This window comes from Struthio camelus, chromosome 15 (genome assembly GCF_040807025.1).
Source record: "Struthio camelus isolate bStrCam1 chromosome 15, bStrCam1.hap1, whole genome shotgun sequence".
In the NCBI taxonomy this organism is placed as follows: Eukaryota; Metazoa; Chordata; class Aves; order Struthioniformes; family Struthionidae; genus Struthio; species Struthio camelus.
Window position 1 is genome coordinate 10178692 of NC_090956.1, and position 22936 is coordinate 10201627.

At 37.9% G+C, this 22936-nt stretch overlaps 1 protein-coding gene across 2 annotated transcripts; it reads right to left on the bottom strand.

Moving 5' to 3' along the window:
* Positions 1-387: 387 nt before the first annotated feature.
* Positions 388-21082, bottom strand: CCP110 (centriolar coiled-coil protein 110). 2 transcript variants are annotated; one of them, XM_068908760.1, is made up of 15 exons: positions 20993-21062; positions 20033-20188; positions 18743-18871; positions 15712-17362; positions 14619-14743; positions 14289-14472; positions 12918-13054; positions 12427-12543; positions 12041-12142; positions 11611-11727; positions 11044-11123; positions 10403-10465; positions 9367-9426; positions 8689-8771; positions 388-2856 (listed from the first exon to the last, which is right to left on the bottom strand). In XM_068908760.1, the coding sequence occupies exons 2-15, from the start codon at positions 20177-20179 to the stop codon at positions 2804-2806; spliced, it is 3048 nt and encodes a 1015-aa protein (XP_068764861.1). In that variant the 5' UTR covers positions 20180-20188; positions 20993-21062; the 3' UTR covers positions 388-2803. The 2 variants fall into 2 exon arrangements, with proteins under 2 accessions (XP_068764861.1, XP_068764860.1); XM_068908759.1 differs by lacking the exon at positions 8689-8771 and having other exon boundaries at positions 20993-21082.
* Between the last annotated feature and the right edge of the window lie 1854 nt (positions 21083-22936).

Genomic DNA, 22936 nt, shown 5'->3' on the forward strand with positions numbered 1-22936 from the left:
TTTTATTCAGAGTGGTTTGCGCTTCGGTCCTCTGCCACTTGGTCCATCCACGTGCTTAAAAGCGTGAAATTTACACCATGAACGCTCCCTCTAGGATTTTTGAATACACTATAAAGCCCAGAAAACTTCCGACTTTGAAGCAATGGAGTAAAAGAACAATAAGCTGAGATTTCTGAGACTGGAAAACGCTGTTGGACGCCAAACCTGAATTTCAAAACACAGGCAGAAGAGGCCGTGGGAAGGAGGGAAGCTTAACAACACATATTAACCATTAAAAATTAAAATTAATTGTGATGTGAAAAGACCATGCACCTGAAGGTTGCCTTTTCCTAATTTTACATCAGGAGATTTTTTTCAATTCAGAAAAAGGAGAGGAAAAAAAAACAATTTGTAAAGATTAAAAGTTTATTATGCAGTATATTTAAGTAAAAAGCAAGACTGGTGAAAATGAAATAAAGTACAAAAATAAATACACTTTTATAATGATATTACATTCCACACAAAATAAGTAGTGAGTTAAAATTAAATATGTATAAATACAAAACATATCATGTACAAAACCACATTCTGGCACTTGTCAAGAAAAAGGCCTCATAAAACTTTAAAAAAAAAAAAAGGAAGGAAAAAAAAAAACTTTGTGCTACAATGTTTTATTATACACATTGGAAACATTCCTGAAGTAAAAGAGGTTTAGATGACAAACCTGAACAGAAGGTAAGCATTCATTTTTACTAATATTTAAACTAAACCTACTTTTACATCAACATATTACCTATGCTAATAATTAATACAGCACATAAAATATCTTTTAAAAACATCAATCATTAACAATGATATCAACAAACTAAATTGCACTCTGAAGTTTTATAACCTGTGAGAACAGGTTACACTTGTCATTTTATCTTTTTTCCCCTCTTGAAATGTTTTCTACTTACATTTCTAGAGTATCCAAACAAAGGGAAGTTGAGGACTCTGAGGCTTTGATGACTACAGCAAAGCAGGAAACTCGTCTCAGACATTTTTTGCATTACGGTGGAAATTGTAAAGAATCATAGCATTTAAAAGGAGGCGGCAGGTCCTCTACTAGTGTAAATTCTTAATTTATGCTACTGGGTGAGCCACCCCAAAGCCTTCAAAAAAAGCCTCAATAAAGAGCCACTGAACAGTGTCAATCTTCAAGGTATTAAAGCAGTATTTTTGCCTTTTTCCAAGTACACAATTCAGGTAACATACTGCATTGTATAAAACATTTGTTTTTAACAATGTAACAAGCAACAGGGGACAGACTTATTTGTAAATGAACATCGAAAACAGTTGCACAAGCAAGCCGGTTCATTCATTGCTTCCCCTGAAAACATTCATCCTCCTACTAATGTTCCTCTTTCACGTTGAGATTTAACACAATGAAATTTTTGGTCAGTCTTATTTCTCTTATGACCAGTGTCAACATGTTACAAAGCCTCTGAAGTTAGGGTGTCACACTGTATTTATAGTGAAAAAACAACCAAGCATAACCTATTTCACATTTGGGCGATCCCTTCTCTAGTACTACTGTTACAGAGCAAAACAATAAGCACTGCAAAGACTTAAACAGCCAAGCTTTCTCTACTTGACTTCAAGTGTTAACAGCCTGTCTCTAAGAGTTCATTAAAAGATAGAAGTTACAGAATTCTGCTCCCCTCAAATTGAAGGTTTATAGCCATAAGTAGAAAGACCAAGGCAAAATATGAGCATGATCTTTTAATGTTAGATTTTTTGGAAATATGAGTGTATTTTTGTTGGGTTTTGTTTTTTGCTTTTATCCTGCAATCAGGGAACATGATTTCTGTACAAGGACCTGTTAGCTCACAGTAGAAGAGAAACTGTTAAGAGAAATTGTGACTGTCATGAACAAAACATCACATGTGAATTATTACTAGGGACAATCATTTCTAAATCTGAAGTGGTAAAGCCATTGAAATCTTGCCTTCTCAAACTTTTGTAGAATATATGCTTCTCTCCATCTTGGCCAAAATTGTTTCCATAAGAAAATGCAGTAGACAGCAAGATAAGAAAAAAAACATCCTAGGCTGCTTCTGGCACAGTGGTTTGATCTACCACACGTATAAATGTGCAACTTCAGTACAGTCATCAAAAGTACATGTCTGTTCAGCAGTTAATTTGGTCCATGTCTGTCCAAATCAGCAGAAATACACAACAAACGTAGGTAGTTAGTAATTAAATTGAGGTAAGCACATTCATATATAAATACATTCAGAAAGGCTGCTTACACATTCACTGATGGAAGAGCTCTGTTTCATTGCAATTGTTTCTTTCCCTTATTTAACTGCTCCCATTTTATGGTATAAAACTAAACATATATATATATATACACACACACACACCCCTTATTTATGGTGGCAGCCATACACAGAAATTGCAATTTTAAGTAATACAAAAAGCACATGACAGATACAAGAATTAGAGAAGTGTAAAGAAGTCACAAGTTAACTTCATGTTGCCCTATGGTAATTCTCTAAATAGTATAACATTATGAATCTTATGTGTACACAGCAGTATGAATACATAATAGGTTTTAACATGCAATTTTTCATGTTAGAATTAGAGCTTTATTATTAGAGCTTTGTAGCCCTTCATTATTTCAATATGATTGTATTAATGTGCCATCAGCTGGAACTGTTAAATAAAGTGTATACTCATCATTTCTATATATACAAATATGTATAGGAGATGCAATATTTGAATCGACACTGAGAATGCCATCATTAAAAATAGCCTTTTTATCCCAGTGAGTGCTGTCGTCTTAAATTGTCACAACATTTGGCTTCTTTCTTTGGGTTCTTCCTGCATATGCTCCTAAAAATGAAATAGAAACATTAGCATTTAATAATTCATAGCACTATTTTTTGTAACAGATTATCCAATAAAAATAGCTGAAAAGTTAAGGACAACAAAATTTAACTGTTATCATATATCCGGTCGCTACTTCTAAAATGACAGTTTTCATAATCTATTTGTGAAATGCTTTATAAATGCATAAATAAAACAGGTTATTAGAGTTACAAATAGGTTTGCCAGTAACTAGATGTTACAGTATTTTCTTCTTCAGTGACTGTTCCATCTATTTGTCTGCTATTTCAAAGTATCTACAACTACAATTCACACATTTTTTAAAAATAAGAAACTAACATTATCAAGAGAGAGAAAATATGACAGATAAAAGTTTTAGCTCTTCCATGTACTACTTAAAAAAAAAAAAACAAGCAATACAAAAAATATAAAAGTCATATTTAAGACAACTCTTTCCTTTTCCCCAGTGCCCATGTTAATAAACCAAGAGAGACAGAGCAAGAATAACGCAAAGCATAGGAAATCAGCATTATAAGGTTGTGTTTTTAACTATTTCTGATTCTACTAGTTTTTTGGAACATGGGCCTAAACTCTTCCTCACAAACATCCACACACACAAAGATAGATCTCTCTTCAACCACTTAATATTCTTCAGTACCTACATTTAGCAACTACCCCCAACCTGAAGGATCCTCCCTCAGTTCAGAAGGGAACTATGAGCTGGCCAGAGGGACTTAACTGGTAGACAAAGGACAAAAGGCAAAGTTACATGCTGATAGTTTATTCTTTTTCCTCAGAGGCGAGCTCCTTCTCCCCATCACCCTGTGACCCAAATTTCTGTGAAAGCTGGGAAGATGCAAATGGGAAGTAGTCCTTGCTAGAACAGCTGCAGAACCAGGAAAGAGGGGTGCAGCGAGGCAGCCATATCTAGTGGGACGAAATATGCGCACTGCCAGGACAAGGGCCTTGCCGTTCTGCAAGATCCATGACACATACACGCCACAGGGACAAGTCCTGCACTATCCACACCATCCTAAAGACTCCACTTGCCAAAGTCTCTTCAATAGGTGTTATTATTGGAGTTGTTGATTTAGGGTACTCTGCATGCCATCAGGCACATCCCTTTAATTGACAGCTATAGCTCTCAGTAATATAGTAGTTAACTTCATAATACAGTCAGAAAACTATAGCTTAACCATGATTTAACTGTCAAGCATAAGATAAGAGACTTCAACAAACTACAAAAAAAGGTCAAAAATATATGCCAGAGAATACTCAGATCCTAATACAACTGAACTGTCTTTTCCAGAGAACTATTGTAACTTTCTATATGTTGACATACACAACCAGAATTAAAAACGCAGTACGGATAAGGCAATCAGGCAGGGGCCTTACAGAAGGGCAGGTGCTTAAGTGCAAAAAACAAAACAAAACAAAAACCAACAACAAAACCACACTACCACCAACACCAAAAATGCACGTTCCCTCCACAAGGGAAAGAAGATATATATATATTTAGAAAGCCATAGGACTCTCCACTATGCAGAGCAGAAGTACCTTCCAGGAATAAGGGTTCAGCACTGCAGGCTGCTAAAAAGTAATACAACTCAACATTTGTTAGGTTTGGGGGATTATTCAGCGTTCAGCAATGTGAGCAGACATTTCTACAACGCAGTGAAACTCATGCTGCATGGAGCAGAGCGGTGTTAGTGGAAGACTGCCATGGAAAAGAAGTAAGTACCAGGCAATTAAATGAACATGAGAAAGTGCCAGTCCTTTTTAGGATTTTCAGTTACTCCTTTTATGAGACAGTTGCAGTGGTTATTTACAGGTGCTCAAGAGCTACGTTCAACACAGTGCCAAGCAGCTTTGGAAGTGCCCACAAAGGCCTTACAACAGCAGGATCCCTCATACTTAAAAATTGTTTCCCACTACGCAAAAGGCATTCTTGCTGGCCCAGCACCCACCAGTGCTGTACGCTTCACAGCTCAAAACAACCAGGCTGACAGGTATGGTGCTTTATTAGTGATTTAACGCTGTGCTCTTAACTCTCCTCACATGCACTCCGAGTTAAATAAAAATTTCACATATAGGAAATTAGTGGATATTTTCAAACCTATCCATCACTAATGAGGACTTTTCATTACTAGGAAATAAATGGACATCTTTGAATCAGCTGCAGAATAACTCCATAGCCACATGCAACATGTTAGATACAAGAAATCAAGATAGCATAGAAACAGTTGTCTCCCTCCTCCTGGAAATTTAGAATTCAGCAGGAATTAAGCCACTTATTTTCGGTGTGTCATAACAATGCACTGGTTTAATTCTACATTAACCTCTTCTATATTGTTGCACAAGTTCCATTTAACTATTAAATAATGCATATACTCAGAAAGCTACTATCACATTGAACTGATTTATTTCTATACAGAGAAACAGACAGTATATGGAAGTACAAAATAAATAAGGCAATCTAGACTAGGAGATTTAAGAAGCCAGATTCTCATAAAAAGAGTTACAGCCTTTCTGAATCTGATTCTCACCCAAACTTTTCCAGCGGCAGGCAGAGCAGTTACGAGGCCTCTCTCCTGTAGCACACAACGGACCTGCTACTCCCACACAGAAAGTCTTCCTGAAACACTGGTTCACATGCTATTCCACTTCACAGCACACACTATCTCATACTGGCAATCTGCTCCCGGCTCAGGCTGGACAAGCATGCAGGAAAGACCACAAGTGGCAAAGGGCTGCTGCCACCCAAATACTCTATGTACCTCATGCCCTGCCATTTATTTTCCTTAACACTTATTCAGACTGGACAAAACAAGGGGGATAAACAGGTCTAGTTGCAGCAGCAGCCTGATCTCAACCACCTTCTTCCTAACACGATCGGCTCACATTAAATACCCCAGCTGGCACAGCCTGCAGACTATCTACCGAACATTTCTGTCCTATCCATCTAACCATATATAACAAATAAGATCCTTTTTACATTTATTAATCTGTACTTTTTAGTGCAAAACTTTGGACTGAAAGAATACAAAACAACAAAAACTAAATTTAGGATCACCAGCTCAAAGAAATGCTTTCTTACCAGAAAAAAATGACAATCAAGTCAGGAGGGGCAGTACAAAGAGCTACAAAACACTTTTGGGACAGAATTTCAAACAACCGTCAGAAAAACGGAAAGAAGAAGAAAGTAGCCGGACAGGTATGTTAGAAGTTTCCTTCTGAGGGTCTATCTCATGGCTAGCTTGAATGGATAAGCAACATTTAGAATAGCTACCTACTACTAATCCTTCCTCCCTTTTGCCTCTCTAATAAGCATAATTTAATTGGGAGTGAGGGATGTGTGAAGACAACAAATGAAATAGAAGTATTATAGGTTATAAGTATAGCAGACTGGCATAGTCATGAAAATAAACAAATACTTATACTGCCTAGAGCAAACCATTACTAGAAGTCTTACTTTCTGACATGCACAAGTTTTAATAAAACGAGAAAAGTAAATGCATTTGTTTGGCTTTTAGCATTGATATTTTATTTTCCAAATTAACTTGACGTTAGTTTCTGTCTGTGGTCTTTCCCAGACAGAACTTGTTGCCTCGCTATAGATGACTTCTAGGGATATCTCACTCACAAAGCCAGACTTTATTTTTAAATTACTAACAAAAAAATTACTCAACATTATTACCAAACCTTTCACTATTCATATTTTATCCATACATGAACAAAACCATGTTCTTTTTTAATATATTCAGCTTAAGGTATTTTTCGTTGCCACGAAACGATTGTTTCTTTCTCGTCTAGACAGCTCCCCTCATCTAATATTTTCAAAATGCATTTCTATTCATTTAGTTCAAGTATTCTAACCTATTCATAAACAAGCATGTGGAAGCACTGGTATTATGCCATGGGAACATATGCGATGTCCAAACACGAGATGAAGTTATGCCATGGAACCAAAACCAGACAGCATATAATAGGTTAGATGCATCATCCCTAAAGTTCTAAGAGAGCCACCGTAGAAGACATTTTAAAAGTTTTCCAGAAATTCACCAAATGGACGTAAAGAAAGGAGAGAAGAAATTTAGAGCCACATTCCAATGGATTCTTTCCATTGCCAGGTATCAACTGTTAGGAGTTCAGTAAACATGACTATCTCCAGTCAGGCACTTGGCAAAACAGCACACGCTGCCAACACAGGAGAGTGATAGAGGGTGGTCTAATTGGATGTCTGATACCAGATGTAATTGCAAAAAACTGTGCAGACCATTATTGACTGAGCATGAATCATGAGAGATTTGCGATTTGGATGCCGTTCCCAATCAATGCCAAACCTGACAACAATGCCTCCCATTCACTATTACTCTCTTACAGCTTCTGTAATACTGTAATTGGAAGAGTTCTTGACTGTTTTGTACTCTGTACTCTTCAGAGCTCTCCTCAGCTAGTTAATACACTTTAGCAAACTGTCAGATAAGTACCTGCCTTAATGGTTACCTTTTGTTGCTACAATTACATTGCATACTCAACTTTTTCTATTACATTTTAGAGATACTATTTACTACCTTTGCCTATTTTTCTGTAGTGTCACTGAGGGCAACTGAACAACTGCCATGCTCCACCTTAGTGGCGACAATGCTACCAGGAGAACTGGTATCAGAAAAGAGAGAAATGCCTGGTTTGAATCCTCATTATTTATTTTCTCTCTTCTCTCTCTTCCCCCCTCCACCTCTTTTTTTTTTTTTTTTTTTTTTGAAACATCACAGATTTGTGTATGCATGGTTTTCTACTACACATCACTAGAGTCGTTTCTCTTGGCTTCACAAAGTACTGTGAAAAACAATCATTTCTGGGAAAACGGCACATTTTCTGTGGTTTTACTAAGCAGTGTACAAGCTCCACTTAAGCTCACAGATATGCTCCCTAGCACTGGTCGAGACTCACAATAAATGCAGAAATGCCCTTAGAGGAAAGGTTTGATACTTTATACATAAAGATGATTCAAATCACTACGGAAAACAGCTGAAAACCTGGTTTGTTATAATATTCCTTCTCGCACCCAAAAGTTCTCCCTTTTTATTTTGCACTCAACTTGTGGAGCTCTCCTTTGAGAGCAAAGTTCTTAAATTTCTTAAGTGACAAACATTAACTTATCAAAAGATAAACAATTTTAAAAACTATAAGTCACTTTAGAATCAATTTTTAAAAAGGAAATTGCATAAAATGTTTCAGAGTAATTTGTTCACTTTATACCTTAGTGGAATGAAAACAGAGAGGTTTGGCCCTGTTCTCAAATCTTTTTAAATAAGGGGGTAACCAACTAGAAATGTCTGTGTGCAAACACAGGAATATTGTACTTTTAAAACAGACTACCAATACTCAAAACATTTTTGTATGATGCTACTGTATGTATTTTAACTTAGGACTATATGCCCACTGGTAAGTGTTCTGAAACCTTTCTATAAGCTTCTTTTTGAAGACAAGTCGCACGTGTGTACAGATCCAAAAATCAAATGATGTTGAGATTCTAATGCAAGTCTAGTTTGATGACTATTAGCTTCTCAAGCAGTTACAGTGAATATACCTGGCAAACGTTTTCTTTTTATGACTGGGCATCTGGTGAATGAAAGTAAACGAGCTATACGTTTATGTTTATAGAATCTGAAAGCAGACAGTTAAGTTACCAGTGCATATTTAAAGAGACAGGTTAGACTTAAGACATAGCAAAGCAGGTGCACAAGAAAAAGAAAACAATATAGTCCACATTTAATTCGTCTTGATACTAGTAATTTATTTGCTATAAGATCCAAGCACCAGTTTTCTACACACCTGAAACAGCCTTGTTAGACACTCTGCTTTCTGAGGCCTTCTTTCTATTTTGCTCAACCCCCTTCACTGAGGTCTTAGGGGTTCTAATTAAATATAAAAGAGTTAATAAGTCACTTGCATCAAAGTCAAAAGGCTGTATCCAAAAATACAATGACACTATCAAACTGTGTTTGGTATGAAAACATTTTTACTGTGTCCTAAACAGCCTCTTTCTGAATGTGTGTACAATTCCTATTAACATTATTAAGGCTTACATAGATACATTAAATAGGAGAATATGTCCCTACATACAGATTTTTTAAACTCTATACAGGAAATTGATTCAGTTCAGATACTGTGGCATCATAAAGTCTATGTTTAAATTATATATATACACACACACACACACACACACACTTCACCAAGTGGAAGCAAAGCTTCATGGAAAATGAATGTTACAAAAATACAAATGTTGGAACAAAGTGTAAACGAAGACAATACACAGAAGATGAGAACGCTAATATTTCTTACAGTACAAAGTAAAACAAACAGTCTAAGCACTATCTCAAAATACTATGAAAAGTAATTATTTTACCCTTTGAAAAACAGTTGCACCAGTATGTGTAAATATTATTCGGAAATTACTGTGCCTTTGCATTTACTTTTGTCTTTTACGTTATGAACACACTGTGCTCTTACCCTTGTCTGCAAAGCAGCCTATGAACCGGGGCATTCTGTCCTTGATTCGGCTGAAGTACTCTGTTAAAACACAAACTTCTATTAGTGCTTTTTCCCTTCTTTTTATAAAAAGCTCCTAAGTATGCCAAATTATGCATCATCTTTCACATAACAAATCTCAGAAAGACTAACAGGCTCTGCAATGCAGATGACACGTAGGCAAGAGCAGCAGGAATTAAGATTCCAGAATAAAGCTACTACATTCCCTAGCTATTTAAAACAAAGAAACAAAGGAACACCCAGGAAACTATTCCCCAACAGCACCTCAAGTTCCTCGTTGTTAATAGGGGGGAAAAAAAAGGACACATACGGCGGTTGTGAGGGAGGGGCAGATCAGCTAATTTAAACTAGTCATTGAAGATTAAAATGTATTAGTAAATAGCACATACTCAAAACTTTTGGGTAAGCACAAAATAAAAACTGTGTTTAAGGGATGCCAGGTATCTGACTTGTTATAGCAGAAAATGGTGCAGACGCCTCACCCACAAGACAGCAGCACTACTCATAACAGCAAGTATTGAGCAACATAATTTCCGTTGTTTAAGCAATCGCATGACTTAGAAGCGAGAACTCTTTTCTCAAGAAAGAAAATCACTCCTTTTCTGACAGCTTTCTACAGACAAATACATCAACATTTACACTGCAGAGTAAAGGGTATTAAAAAAAGAGCATCAAACCAAAGCTTAAGAGATGCTAACAGTTTATCTGAGAGAGAAACTTTAAACCTGAGCAAATAGAGTTAAAGCCATAAATAAATGATTTCTGAAGATAATAAAATTCCAGAACTGACTGTGAAGAAAATAAAGGAACCCTTTGATAAAAAAAAAAAAAAAAAAAAAAGAGCTGATAATCCCCTTTCTTAGATCACACTCAATCCGATTTCATTACTGTCTTTCATCATAATGGCAGGAAGTGAGCTGATTGATGGCAAACTAACGACACAGACCAAAGGCTCTCGACAGTTAAGATCATCCTAATACAAGTAATCTTCACTCACCGGCTTTCAGGAGTTTTTTGCTTTATGATTAATTTCTTACTTGGCATTCCCATTTCTGAAGCCCTAGACAAACAGAAGTATTGAAATGTATTTAAAAGTATAAAATTGTCAGTCAGGTCTTAAACAGAAACCGTAAGAGAACACCACTGACAACTACTGTATCTACTGCCGCAATATCACAAATTATCACTTTTTACTCATGAGTAACTAAAACACAACTGTTTTCTCCACTGTGTTGCAGAATAACGTCTGCCATTATCCCAGAGAGCACTTTAGCTAGAGATACTCTACTAAGTATCTCTATTGCCAGGCACTTTAGAACGATTGAAGAAAGAACTTGCAGCACTTAAGTTACGAAATCAATCGTAAACTAAGTGCACAATGATCATTTTGCTCACCACTGAAACACAGCATCTTAGAGCAAACATTTTATCCATACAAACATGAAGAAATCTCTCACAAAAAGTGCTATTACGAATAGTAACACACCTGAAACAACTTTTCATTCACTCTTCCTAAGACAGACATTAGTTTGTAAAGAAGTTGTTTCACCAGAAGCTTTGTTTCACTATTTCCAACTGCTCCTAACCATCCTATTGCACACCTATTGCACACCCACAACCCCAGAGAACTGCACATACTTCATGTACTTTTTTCTATCCAGAGATTTTTGTGTAGCTGTTGAAAGTGTTGCTCTCTCTCTCGGGCTCTTTACTTTATCCTAAAAAAGCAAAAGAACATACAATGATGTTAGTTACTACTTTTATTGAACTTAATTTCATCTGACCCTACTTAAAAGATATTAACATTTTCAGTACAAAATTTACATTCAGGCTAAATTCAACTTCTTAGAAGATGGTAAAAACAACAAAAAAACCCGAAGAAACTTCCTTAATATATTATCAGATTAAAAAGGTTTGTGTGTCACAAAGAAGCCTTAATGTCTGAACTTCTTTTTTTATCGCTTCCATAATGTTTTTCATTCTATTTTTATACCTGTGCACGCTAAGAGTTGAAAGATACTAATCTCCTACTACGGTGATTTCTTTGTTTTGTTGTTGAAATAAGTTACCTACAGAAGCATAACAAAACAATGGTAATTAAGATTTTAAACTTTTTACTGAGTCAGAAAGAAATTTTTTGAAAGCAGTAACAATTCAGTATTTAAAACTAGTGTCAAAGTCCACATTCTCCTAACTATAACACACCATTTGCCTGAGCATCTTCTCTTTACGAACTTCACGATCATGACGCAGAATATTCATTCTTTCAGATGCCTCCATTATAAAAAAAATGTCATGGATGTCATAAAGAGCAGCTCGCAGCTGGAGAGAGAATAATTAAAATTTTAACAAAATGTTGAGTCAAGTTAACTTTCCCATGTTTTTGGTTATCAAGCTCTTCTCACTTTCAGTTTAAACAGAACACTTGAAGAGGCAATTCTCTTCTGACATATTAAGATGGATTTCAAAAATTGAATCTTTTTCCTCACAGCTGTATTTTAAAGTTTTTACTTTAATCAAAGCCACACTAAAGGTTTTAGGTATTTATGTTATCAGCTATCTCCAAATAACTTCCTTTTACAAAAGCAGAATAGCTAGAAAGGGGGGAGAAAAAAAAAAGTTTAAGTTATATCACCTGAGCCATTACTCGTTCATGGAGGGATGCATCTTGTGCTGAAACACTCCCTCTTTTTAATGGGGCTTCTGACTGAAAATTTGTTATGAACTCCATAGTATCCTGGAGAAGAGAGGAAAATAAGGTTGAGCACTCAGCATATTTCACAACAAAGGAATTACTACAAATTTTTGTACAGGTAGGGCTAGTCCTCTGTTGGCCTTGGGCTTGATACCTGGTCTTGTTACTGAGCAATGCAACACCTAAACATGCTCACGTGACACATGTTCGTAAATTCTTCTGAAAGTAGAATTTATACTTTGCAGAAAATGCACAATTTCATCTGTCAGTTGAAGATAGGAGCACAAACAAACAAAAGGATAATATAAACATGTTGATCTCCTTACTTTTACAGTTTGCTTAAGATGTTTCAATTTTTCTGTCTGCATGAGTCTACGAGTGAGAAATCCTTTTGCCACAGCAGTGATCTTATTGAACTTTATTTGTATGTCCGGACTAAAAACCTTAAAAGAAAGAAAATATTTTCTAAATATTCTATGTAAGAGTTATGGATTATTTCTCAAATAGCATCAGTCATGTGACATAACTTTCACGTAAGAAACAATCTGTTGATAAGGATAAAACCTTCTGCCTAGACCAAAGATACCCACCATAGTATTAATTTAGCAGAAGCAATATGTTATTATATGATTATTTGCTCATATGAATAACAAGAAAAATATATTATATAGTTCTCTTGTATAACCTAAGTTGATACAGGAAGGGATACTCAACTTTCCTGTGAGATTTACTACTGCACAGCTATTATACAGTTACCTGGGTCTTGCAAAAACCAGATGGCTTCTTAACCTATAAGTAAAACTTATTTTTTCCTTACCTGAGTCCACTTAGTTTTGATCCTGTTACTTGGCCTGGATACTGAGGTTTTTATAACTCCACTACCCGATGGGCCCCAGAGAAAGAACGAAGTTTCACTTGTTGAAGCAAAAGTGTTTGGTGTAGCATGAGCAAAACCTGTATGCAAAGGAGAACGTACTGTTCAACACACAGACTTCTGTCCATAAAGTAGTAACTATACACCCATCTACATACATATATACACGTGTGTGTGTATGTGCACACACACATAGATAATGACTACACCTGTTTAAGAAAGAAGATGCAACACAAAACTCCACAAAAACCAATAAACACAGATAAAAATCAAGCAGGTACAAAGACTTCAACTTTAACTCTGGTTTTACTCAGGAAGCTTTTCTGCGGTTAAGAAAAGAGGCTCCCAGTGCTGTTGCTTACTTTCATTTAAATTGCAGATTATAATACTTGTATATTGGAGGGGGAGGAGGGGGGAAGAGGGGAAACGTCCACATGCTACAGCACGAAAGAGTGTCAAGTAGATCACTTGCCTACTATTAAAACCGCTATATAAAATAATATCCACAAAGCATCTCCAAAAAGTGGCTTTAACACGTTTAACGTTGCTAATATGGATTCTAAAGATGAATGAAGTATGATTATTGAGAGTAAAATTGCTGAACTCTACAAGGTTCTTTTACTTTTGCCCGTTAAAATGCCAAATTTCCATCTATGTTTGATAGGAAGTGCTAAGTCTCTCAATACAGTCAAGAAACAACTCAAGGTAGCAGCTTCTTTTACAAGGTCAATTACAGCCAAGAAGCAATCTAAATACTTCTGATTCACTTCAGAGCAAAATTGACTAAACAGAAGACAAAATACACAACATTTCATAATGCTCTGGATCAGGTGAAAGGTGTTGCATCAGCTGGAGCTGTATTTCCTTTCAGTCAAGACTGCTGGCAGAGCCTTTTTAATCCTCCTATACAAACAAGAGCATCTAGTCCACTACTGTGCAGCTACGTGGTGTGAAGATGAACATTCTGTGGCACGAGCCAAATCCACGTCCTCATCCTTGACCATATCAGTTTACTTTTATCTTGCTTTTCTCAAGTATGCCCTAAAAAAATCATATACAGATGCAACGCATGGGACAGTACAAGAATAGCTGAAAACGTACTAAATGCCAACTAGACAAAGATGCCCCACAAATAATCAATTTGTTTTACATACGCTGCCAATGGCTGAAGGTGGCAGCTGTCAAAATAGCCTGACTGACAAGTGGACTTGGAGCACTGCCCTTATCACTGCAATGAGGCAGCCAATCCAGTGGAGCACTGTAGAGCAAGATACACCACAACATTTAATCTATATTCTGTCCTCCCATTTTTACCAATGCTGGCAGAGTTTGCATTATGGACTGTCTCCAACTGAGACTGCACACTTTCCAGCAAGCCATTTTCACTTTTTTTTCTCCACTCCAACTCCATCCTACTGTTAATATTCACTTTGGAGATTTCTATTTCTGTTGTAGCAATCTTCTTTCCTGTCAGCTTTCTCTCCTGTTCTTCTAATTCCTGCAAAAGAAGAAATCAGCTATAAAATTGTTTTTTTTAAATTCAGCAGAGTAATAGAATATTCATTTTAAAAGCCATTGCTTCCTGACAAACTACACTAAAACACATATTACTTTTGCTCGGAAATTTTCTTCTTGTTGCCTTACCTTCTGCAATCTCGCTTGTTCTCTCTCTTGTTCAGCTATTAGAATTGAGAGCTGCTGGGCATGCTGCTCTTCAAGTCTCTTCTTCATTTCTTCAAAGGCCAACATTTTTGTTTTTAAAATCTCTTCTGAAAAGATATATACATTACAAAGAATCAAGCATTACAACATTTTCTACATGTTCTTTATCACAGACATACGCTTTAAACATGATTCATTCACAACATCAATAAAGAGACACTTTTTAGATATCAAATTTCCATTGTGTATTGCAAAGAACCTTATCCGTTACTGTAGTCCTTCAAAATGTTCATATTTATGAGATAAGCATGTGGATGCAACGGCAGTAACATCAACTGAACCTGTATTATAATACAGAAACACAAACAAAAAAACCCTGTCTCCAAGAGCAGTATACCTATGCTTGCTCGAGTGAATTAAAACATCTATGTCACTTGGGTTTTACTTGAGAAAGACATATACAGATGTAACACTTAGTCTTGAATAGGAAGAAAATATCAATGTAGTTATCTGTACCCTATCTGTTGAAAGATATTTTCTGTTAAAAAGCATTTTCTTTCAATTTACACAGGGTCTCTCTTCTAATATTCTTACTTAGGTCTAACAAAGTACAATATTATTTTCTTAGTACAATGAAATTCAAATTTGTACATTGAAATGAGAAAAGAACATTCCCTGGCATCAGAGAATACCTTTGAGAGTAGATACAGAATTTGCAAAACTGAAAAGCAATATTTTGTCTGATGCTTCTGCATAAACAAATTGCTCGATCAAGTATTTGTTACTGAATAGCTTTTACAGGGCTTTTGACTCCAAGAGACTTCTACATCAAAAAAAACACTCTAGTCATTATGTAGCAGCTAAAAAGAGGCTGAATTTCAGAATCTGTTAATAATTAAAAGCTACAGAAATAATGAGATTACTGAAAAAGATAATCAATATTCAATACAACTTTGACCTTTCAATATACGAATACATAGAACCGCTAGCGAGTACAACGTTTGTAAAGATCATAGTTTATTTTCTATAAGAATTCTAAACGAAGTTAAAAAAATAATTACAGAAAATCTTTTACCCTTTGCTGTACAATCAGGGACTGCATTCTTGGTAATGTAAACTGATCCCACGGGGTATTTTTGTTCTTGCAACCACTGCTTCTCCTGTTCTTCTATTCCAACTGCTAAAACATAGGGATTGTTTTCTTTCTGGGAGCCATCAGTATCCAAATCAAGTCTACGTTTTACCTTTTCAACACCATTTTCTAGAAACTGTTCATTTGCTGGTGAAATGTTTGGAGTATCCATCTGCTGTCGCTTATTTTTGCTCTGCATTAGTAGCGGGGACGGATTTTCTACATCATATGATTTATTGAGTTCTACTGGAGAATTACATTTAGTATTTTCTAACAAACTAAGTGGCTTGGTTTCATTCACAGCTAGGATCTTCTGAGTTACCATGGACTGGCTGACTGCAAATGGCTCATGCAATTTTGGTGCTACAATATTAGTACTAGTCTCCACTTTATATTGTCCTCTGCCATCCAACACGACCTGTCCTTCCACTGTAGCAGACAATGTTCCTTTGCTCTCCAAGTGTCCAGAGGAATGTCGACTTGCTTTGCCAACCACCAACCCATCACAGGGGTCGGAAGAATTCCTATGGACACCAGGAACTTTGCCAGGGCAAACCACAGCAAAGTCCACCAAGAACTTCGGCACTGATTCAGACACATTATTTCTATCAGCAATATCTTGCATAATCAAGTCCATTGCTCTACCTTTGCCTTTAGGGCTTAACTCATAAGCATTCACAGGGTTATTTATAACTATGTGTCCCATTGATAAAGGTCTTGGGCGCCTTCGGTGCATTTTAGGGCTCATGCTTGGCTCCGGGCTTGGCAGTTTGGCATAAGAGCCTGTGAGGCTCCTGATAATGCTACTGTCACGATCCAATGTAGAAGTATTTTTATATTCTTCATCTGAATCTGAATCCACCAGCGGGGGTGTTCCAACTCTCATAGGTATATCCACTTTAGAAAAACTGGATAAAGTTGACACACTTGTGTTATTTGTGGGAGTAGAGGCACCTTGGAGAATTGTATTTGATTTATTAAGACTGGGTTTATCAAGTGTCGCAGCAGTGCAATTTCTGCCTGTAAGCTTTGCTCTCTCTTTCACAGAGTCAGTTGTTTTAACTGCATCATTTTCTTTATCTGAATTACTTTCATTCATACACCTTTTTGAATTACTTCTCGAGCTACGTCTGGTTTGTTCTTTCTCTACGTACTCCCTAGATTTTTTCAGAAGGTTCTGAAGACTCAGTGCATAGGGATCTTGAACTTCCTCATCAGACAGTGGCACTCCTGCCCTGTCCAGGTTTTGCAAAGCCTGTGAAGCAAGTCTATTATTCACGTTCACGCTGTCAGAAGACACGGCCTTCAGACAAGGTGTGTCTTTTGAGAAGTGACTCTCAGTTGGCTTCGAAAAAACATTTTCTTCTACAGCTTTAACTGTTTCTGTCACGCTTGATGTCACCTGTCCAGAGGCATCCGATGACATTATTTCTGGTGTCTTTTCAAGCTCTGTGGAACCATGCCTTTCAGGAGAATGTGACAAATTGACATCTGACAGAGGTGCAAAGTCAGTCAAGGCTTCTGATTCTGAATCACGGCAAGTATTCTCAGCCTCCCACATGTTCGAGTCACTCACACCAGATGCTTTCCTGATCTGCAAATAAAAATTGAATAATATCACATATTTTAGGTGAAATCTCTTCTGATTTTCATATTATTGTCACCTGCACGTCACCTGCACTTAGAGCAGAATGCTGTTATCTTAAAAACAATAAAAACGTCCAGTTCAGCTGCTACCAATTATCTGCAAATTACTTGTAACACAGAGCCCTTTGAAATGAGAAAAAGGTAATTGAAACTAAAATATAAATTTGAATAGTGGTCCACTCAGACTTTTTAGTGATACCGAGGATCTGAATTCAAAGATGTTCTCTTCTTCACAAGGTAATTTGGTATTCTTCAAATAATTCTATGACTTCAAATTATCTTGCAAGATTCCTCTTAAAATACAAAAACATTTTTATATGAAATAAGAATAATTGAAAAACTTCAGCACTGAATACACCTTAACCTAGTGCTTAACTAAGAACAAATCAGAGTAATTCCTAGTGAAACTAGTGGGACTGTAAGAACATTTTTAAATTTCTTTACTTAACCCAGAGTCACAAATTACGAGTTTTCATTACTCCTAGCAAGCATTTGACAATAAAGACTTTCACACTAAAAATAAAGGTTATTCTGTGTGATTCAACTCAATTATCAAGGGGGCACCCTTAAAAAAAAGCTAACTTATTTTTGTATTGAGCATAGGTTCCTGGTCTGCTCTTCAAATCCCAAGTCAGAGGACCGTTGCCATGTGCACTCCAGTAAACAGTACAAACTGAGTAAGGCGTTTGGCCCCTTAGTAACTCAACAAATCCAGTGTTAACTGTATTTGTTTAATCAATAGGTTAGGGTAAAGGCTGTATTACAGCTCTGCTAACAAAGCTAAATTTTACTGTTTGATTAGATATATTTAATAGTCTTTTCACTTTAAACCTCTAAGCTCATCATTGCGGAAGCAAAGAAAACAAAAGTTGCAATAAAGTTATAAAGGGAACAACAGAATTACAAGTTGTTGCAAAGGTAATTTTACTTCTGTAATTGTAAAGCTGAATATAGGTCGTTTTCCAATTAAATTACATGCTTGCAAATAAGGCAAACTGGTTGCTCTAACACTAGGGGGGTTCTTTTGTTTGTTTGACAGTTTAGTTATTTCAAACACAGTTACAAAAGCCAAGAGTCAGTCATTTGGTGTGGTCTGTCAAAATAAGCAATGAAAAGCAAATCCCATACTATAAAAGTGAACTCACAGGCTGTTGCTAAATAACGGGTCAGGTCACATAGCATGAAATAGTAGCAAACGCTGGTTCAGGAGAATTAACTGTTAATAACTTCATGTCTGTACTAGTGAATACTTAAACCTCAGTAATTTCTCAAAACGTACAGTCAAAGATGTTTTTTCAAAAGCTATAAGGATTTGGATCAACTTTACCTGAACATTTTCTAGAATCTCCTGAACACGATTCAACAAAGTTCTCTTCTTGGAGTTCTGTCTCCAGATCTCTAAATCCAGTGCTTTTTGTTTGTCTTGCTGTATTTCCTTTTTCTTTTCAAGGCTAAGCTGCAAAGCAGTGTCAGAAATACAGCTTATATTACTAAATGCAAATTTCAACACAGAATTACAGAAATTAATTATAGAGAAAAAAGTAGATATCAAAACTACCTATGTTGAGACTCTGTACACTTTAAACGACACTCTTTTTAAGCAGTAATACTTTTTTTCTGGAGGACGCACAAAATGCCTTCATAGCATACATGTAAACGAGCATGGATCTAAAAGAACATATATTAATGTCTCCATGGGCGCTATATGCTACAGTACCAACTTCAACAGGGCTTGGACTACAGGAAAGGTCTTTCCCAGTCCTCTATGGAGATGGGGGTTTCAGCATTGCGTACAACCCTCTGTGACCAGTCTGCCTACTTGTACTCCAACTAGTAAGTTTTACAAAAGACTTGCACTGGCCCTCTTGAATCAGAGGTGAATCACATAATCAGACAGCAAGCCTAAATAGAAACGTATGCCACATTCCTCCAGATCCTTTCAAAAAATCAAAATCTCAAAATCTTCTGAGTTATTACTTTAGAATGTGTCGTTTGGATAAAAGTTTAAATAAACCTACAAATCTAATTCTATAAAAGCTGGTTCCATAAAGTTTTAAAGAGTTAGGTAGTCTCAAGTCACATTATACGTTTTTTTATAAGAAAACTTAAAAACATACACCCATGCATAAAGGAAACATATATCAGAGATCTAACTGATACATTGGAGACTAAATGATATCTTGCAATATGTATCTGTATCACGTTTTTTGGAATTAGTTATTAGCTAGTCTCTCCTTTCATATTTCATGTCACTGAAACAGGGAAGTCAGACTGCGTTATTATACAAATGATCAACAGCTTTTTTGCCTTTCTTTTAGCTCTGCTTAGATTAAGCATAGAATGACTTAATATAATTGATGAGCATGTGAAAGACATTAGAGGAGACTGCAAATGTATGAGAACAGTAAATTTACTTAAAAGCTTTTTAGCTATCTCAGTATTTCCTAATTCACTGCCACTTTATTTTTCATATATTTTGTGTGCATATATATATAAAACATATAAAATATATATTTAAATCTCAGACATCAAAGCTAGTGCCAATCGCGTAGTTAACACACGCACACAAAAACAAACCAAAACCCAAACAGCAACAACAACAACAGAATCCTCTTACCAGAGGGGAAAGCACAGGAACTCCATGGAACTGGATGAGTGAGATATTTTTGTGTGGAGCCCTGGAAGAGGTTTCACTTTTTATTGCCTCTTCTTGGATTCTGGAAAAATGCTTCTCGCAGAACTTTTCATAGTCCTCCATCTTCATGTAACTAAGCTGCACAGAGTAATAAAAGCATGCTACTGTACTAGCGAGACCATGAAGGGGAAAACACCACCACAACTAACCCAAAGTTGTTATTTCTTTATCACTTTATCTGGAAACCAATTATAAGTTAGAGGACTCAATTAAGTCTCTCTATTTTCTATCACAAATAGAAGCTGCAAAGCTGTTTTTTTTTCCTTATAAATAGAAAATCCGCATATATTAGTAAGAAAAAGATGTTCCATCACGTGTACACTGAGAAGAAAACTAGCACTGAGGTAGTCAAGATTTACAAAACTACAGCTGCTACAGAGAACCTCCCAAAAACATCAGAGATTAAACCTTTGAGGTCTCCCATCACTATCACTTTTATCTAAAAAAAAAAAATCGCAGCCAAATAAAAAAAAAAAAGAAGAAAAACAGGTTTTTAAAGCAAGATCAGCCTTCGTATCTAAGGGGTTGAGACGAACCTGCTCTTGACGCCCAGGTGCTGGCCGTCACCCCGGGATACGCTCTAGCACGCCCCACGCTCCCATCGGAAACGAACCGGCCCAGCACAGAGCAGTCGCCTTTGAAGACCGCCACACCTCGCGCGGCCCGGCCCCGACCCGCCGCCGCCACCGCTTTTGTTCCCCGCACACAGCGCTTCGGCTGCGCGCCGCCCGCCGCCCCGCGGCCTCCCCGCGGCGGGCCCGGCCCGGCCCCTCAGCACCCCGGCCCGGCCCGGCCCGGCCCGGCCTGGCCCGCGCCGCCGGAGCCCTCGCGCTCCCGTACAACCACCCCAGCCCGGTCCCGCGCCGCGCCGGCGGCCGGTACCTGCGCGGGGCTCGGAAGCCCCCGGGGCGCCCCGCTCGCCTCGCCGCCGCCTGGCAACGTCCCCGCCCCGCCGGCTCTTCCGGGCCAGCGAGCACTACAAGCCCCAGCGAGCACTGCGGCGCCCCGCCCCGCCACCGCCGCGGGGAGCGGGGCATGCTGGGAGCGGTAGTCTTGACGGCTGCCGAAGCCTGGCCGTTGCTATTGCAGTCGGGGGCAGAGGGCAAGGCGCGCCAGCGGGTAGGGACGGTGTCTTTTCTTTGGCCGATTAATTTAGAAGAATTCTTTATTTGTTCTCAGAAAAGATATGAGCTCTTTCTACGAATCTTGCTCTTAAAATAATTGAGACTTACAGGACAAATCTGTAATTATTGAGGGAGCTCCAAGACAAAGGCAGCTCCATTTTAAGACGAGTATGATGGGATTGAGGAAATATGCTGATTTCCATTGATCACCACCCCTACGTGTCCAAGACATGGGGGAGAGAGTCCTCCTGAGTTCCCCCATTTAGCCCTGGTGAAGTCCATGCTCCTTTATCATGTTAAATAGATGTATGGCTGTGCAAGCCTTGTACAGTCAGGGCTAAAAGTGTGCCAGCAGGTATCAGTTTCTTTGAATACACTGCGATAACAGAGATAAAACCTGAGAATTTGTTAATATATTCTTTAGAGACAGCATCCTGGTGTCCCTGCAGACATCCAATCCCTCCTGCCTCAGGTGGCAGCCAGCTGTCAGGTCCCGCCAGCTGGTGGAGCAGGTAATAATCATGCATGAGGCAAGTCAGGTGGAAAAGATAGGCTTGTTTACCGGCACTCGGCTTAGGCAAAGTTCATTTAGATTTATGGAAACATCTAGTTCTCAGTGACTACTTAGAAAAGATAAAGCTGTCATTCTGGTTTCAATAAACATTTCTTTTATCTGTAACATCTTCAACATGTTAACCACTATTTTAAAAAAAATCTTTAACATAGCATTATCAAAAGATTTATAAAAACCTAAGACATCTAATTAGACGTTCTGTTATTTCAGCTTTGCGTCTGCATGTATATATGCCTGATTTTTTTTCTGATATAGCTGCCAGAAGCACAAAAGCTTAGGTAGAAAAGAATAGCAACAGCTTAACATTTTATCAGATGGAATCATGCTTAGTAGCATGTAGGAGAATATGTGGCAAATATTTTGTTAACAATTCCAGTTAAGAAGATTCACTGGCAGCCCGTTCTACCTCTAGCTGTAAAACCTTCCTTGCTGCAGTTTCTTTCCCTTCTACCCAGGGAGGGCACAAAAAAAAGGCAGAACCCTCTTTTTGCTTAAGCCAGCGCTGTTTCTCTGCTTAGCTATTCTTCTTCCAGACTAAACAAGCCCAGTTTCTTTAACCTTCACAGCTTTTCTTATCTTGTTGCTCTTTCCTCTGGATTATTTCCACTTGATTACATTCTTTATGGCCTGCAGGGGTAGAAGCGAACCTTACTCTCCAGCAAAGGCCAGTCTTCAAGTAGGAGGGACTCACGGTCCCTCAGATCGCTCTTTGGCCCTCTTTGCCTCTTCTACAATACTAGGCCTCACGTTCAGCCTGTGAGCAGGTCTGAAGGGACAGTTAAGACAGCTGACACAGCTGGAAGTGTAGGTATTTAGACGATACCTAATATTATATTTCTAATGAGACAGGTGGCATAGCTGGCAAAAACGGACATAGCTCTCCAGACACGTGAGTCCCCCTTCAAAGCTGCCTTCAGTGACTTTCTGCGCGGTAGCGCCTCTCCTCCCGTTGACGCGATTTATTCTTCAATCTGCGCCCAGTCACGCCTGGCATAACCTGCCTTGCTTCCAGGGCTCCTCTCGCCGTCGGCTGAGAGGGCTCCGCGCGGCGCCCGCCTCCCCCGTCAGGCAACCTGAGACGCTGCCCGCCGCTCCCACACACGCAGCCGCGCCACGCGCCGGCCCCGC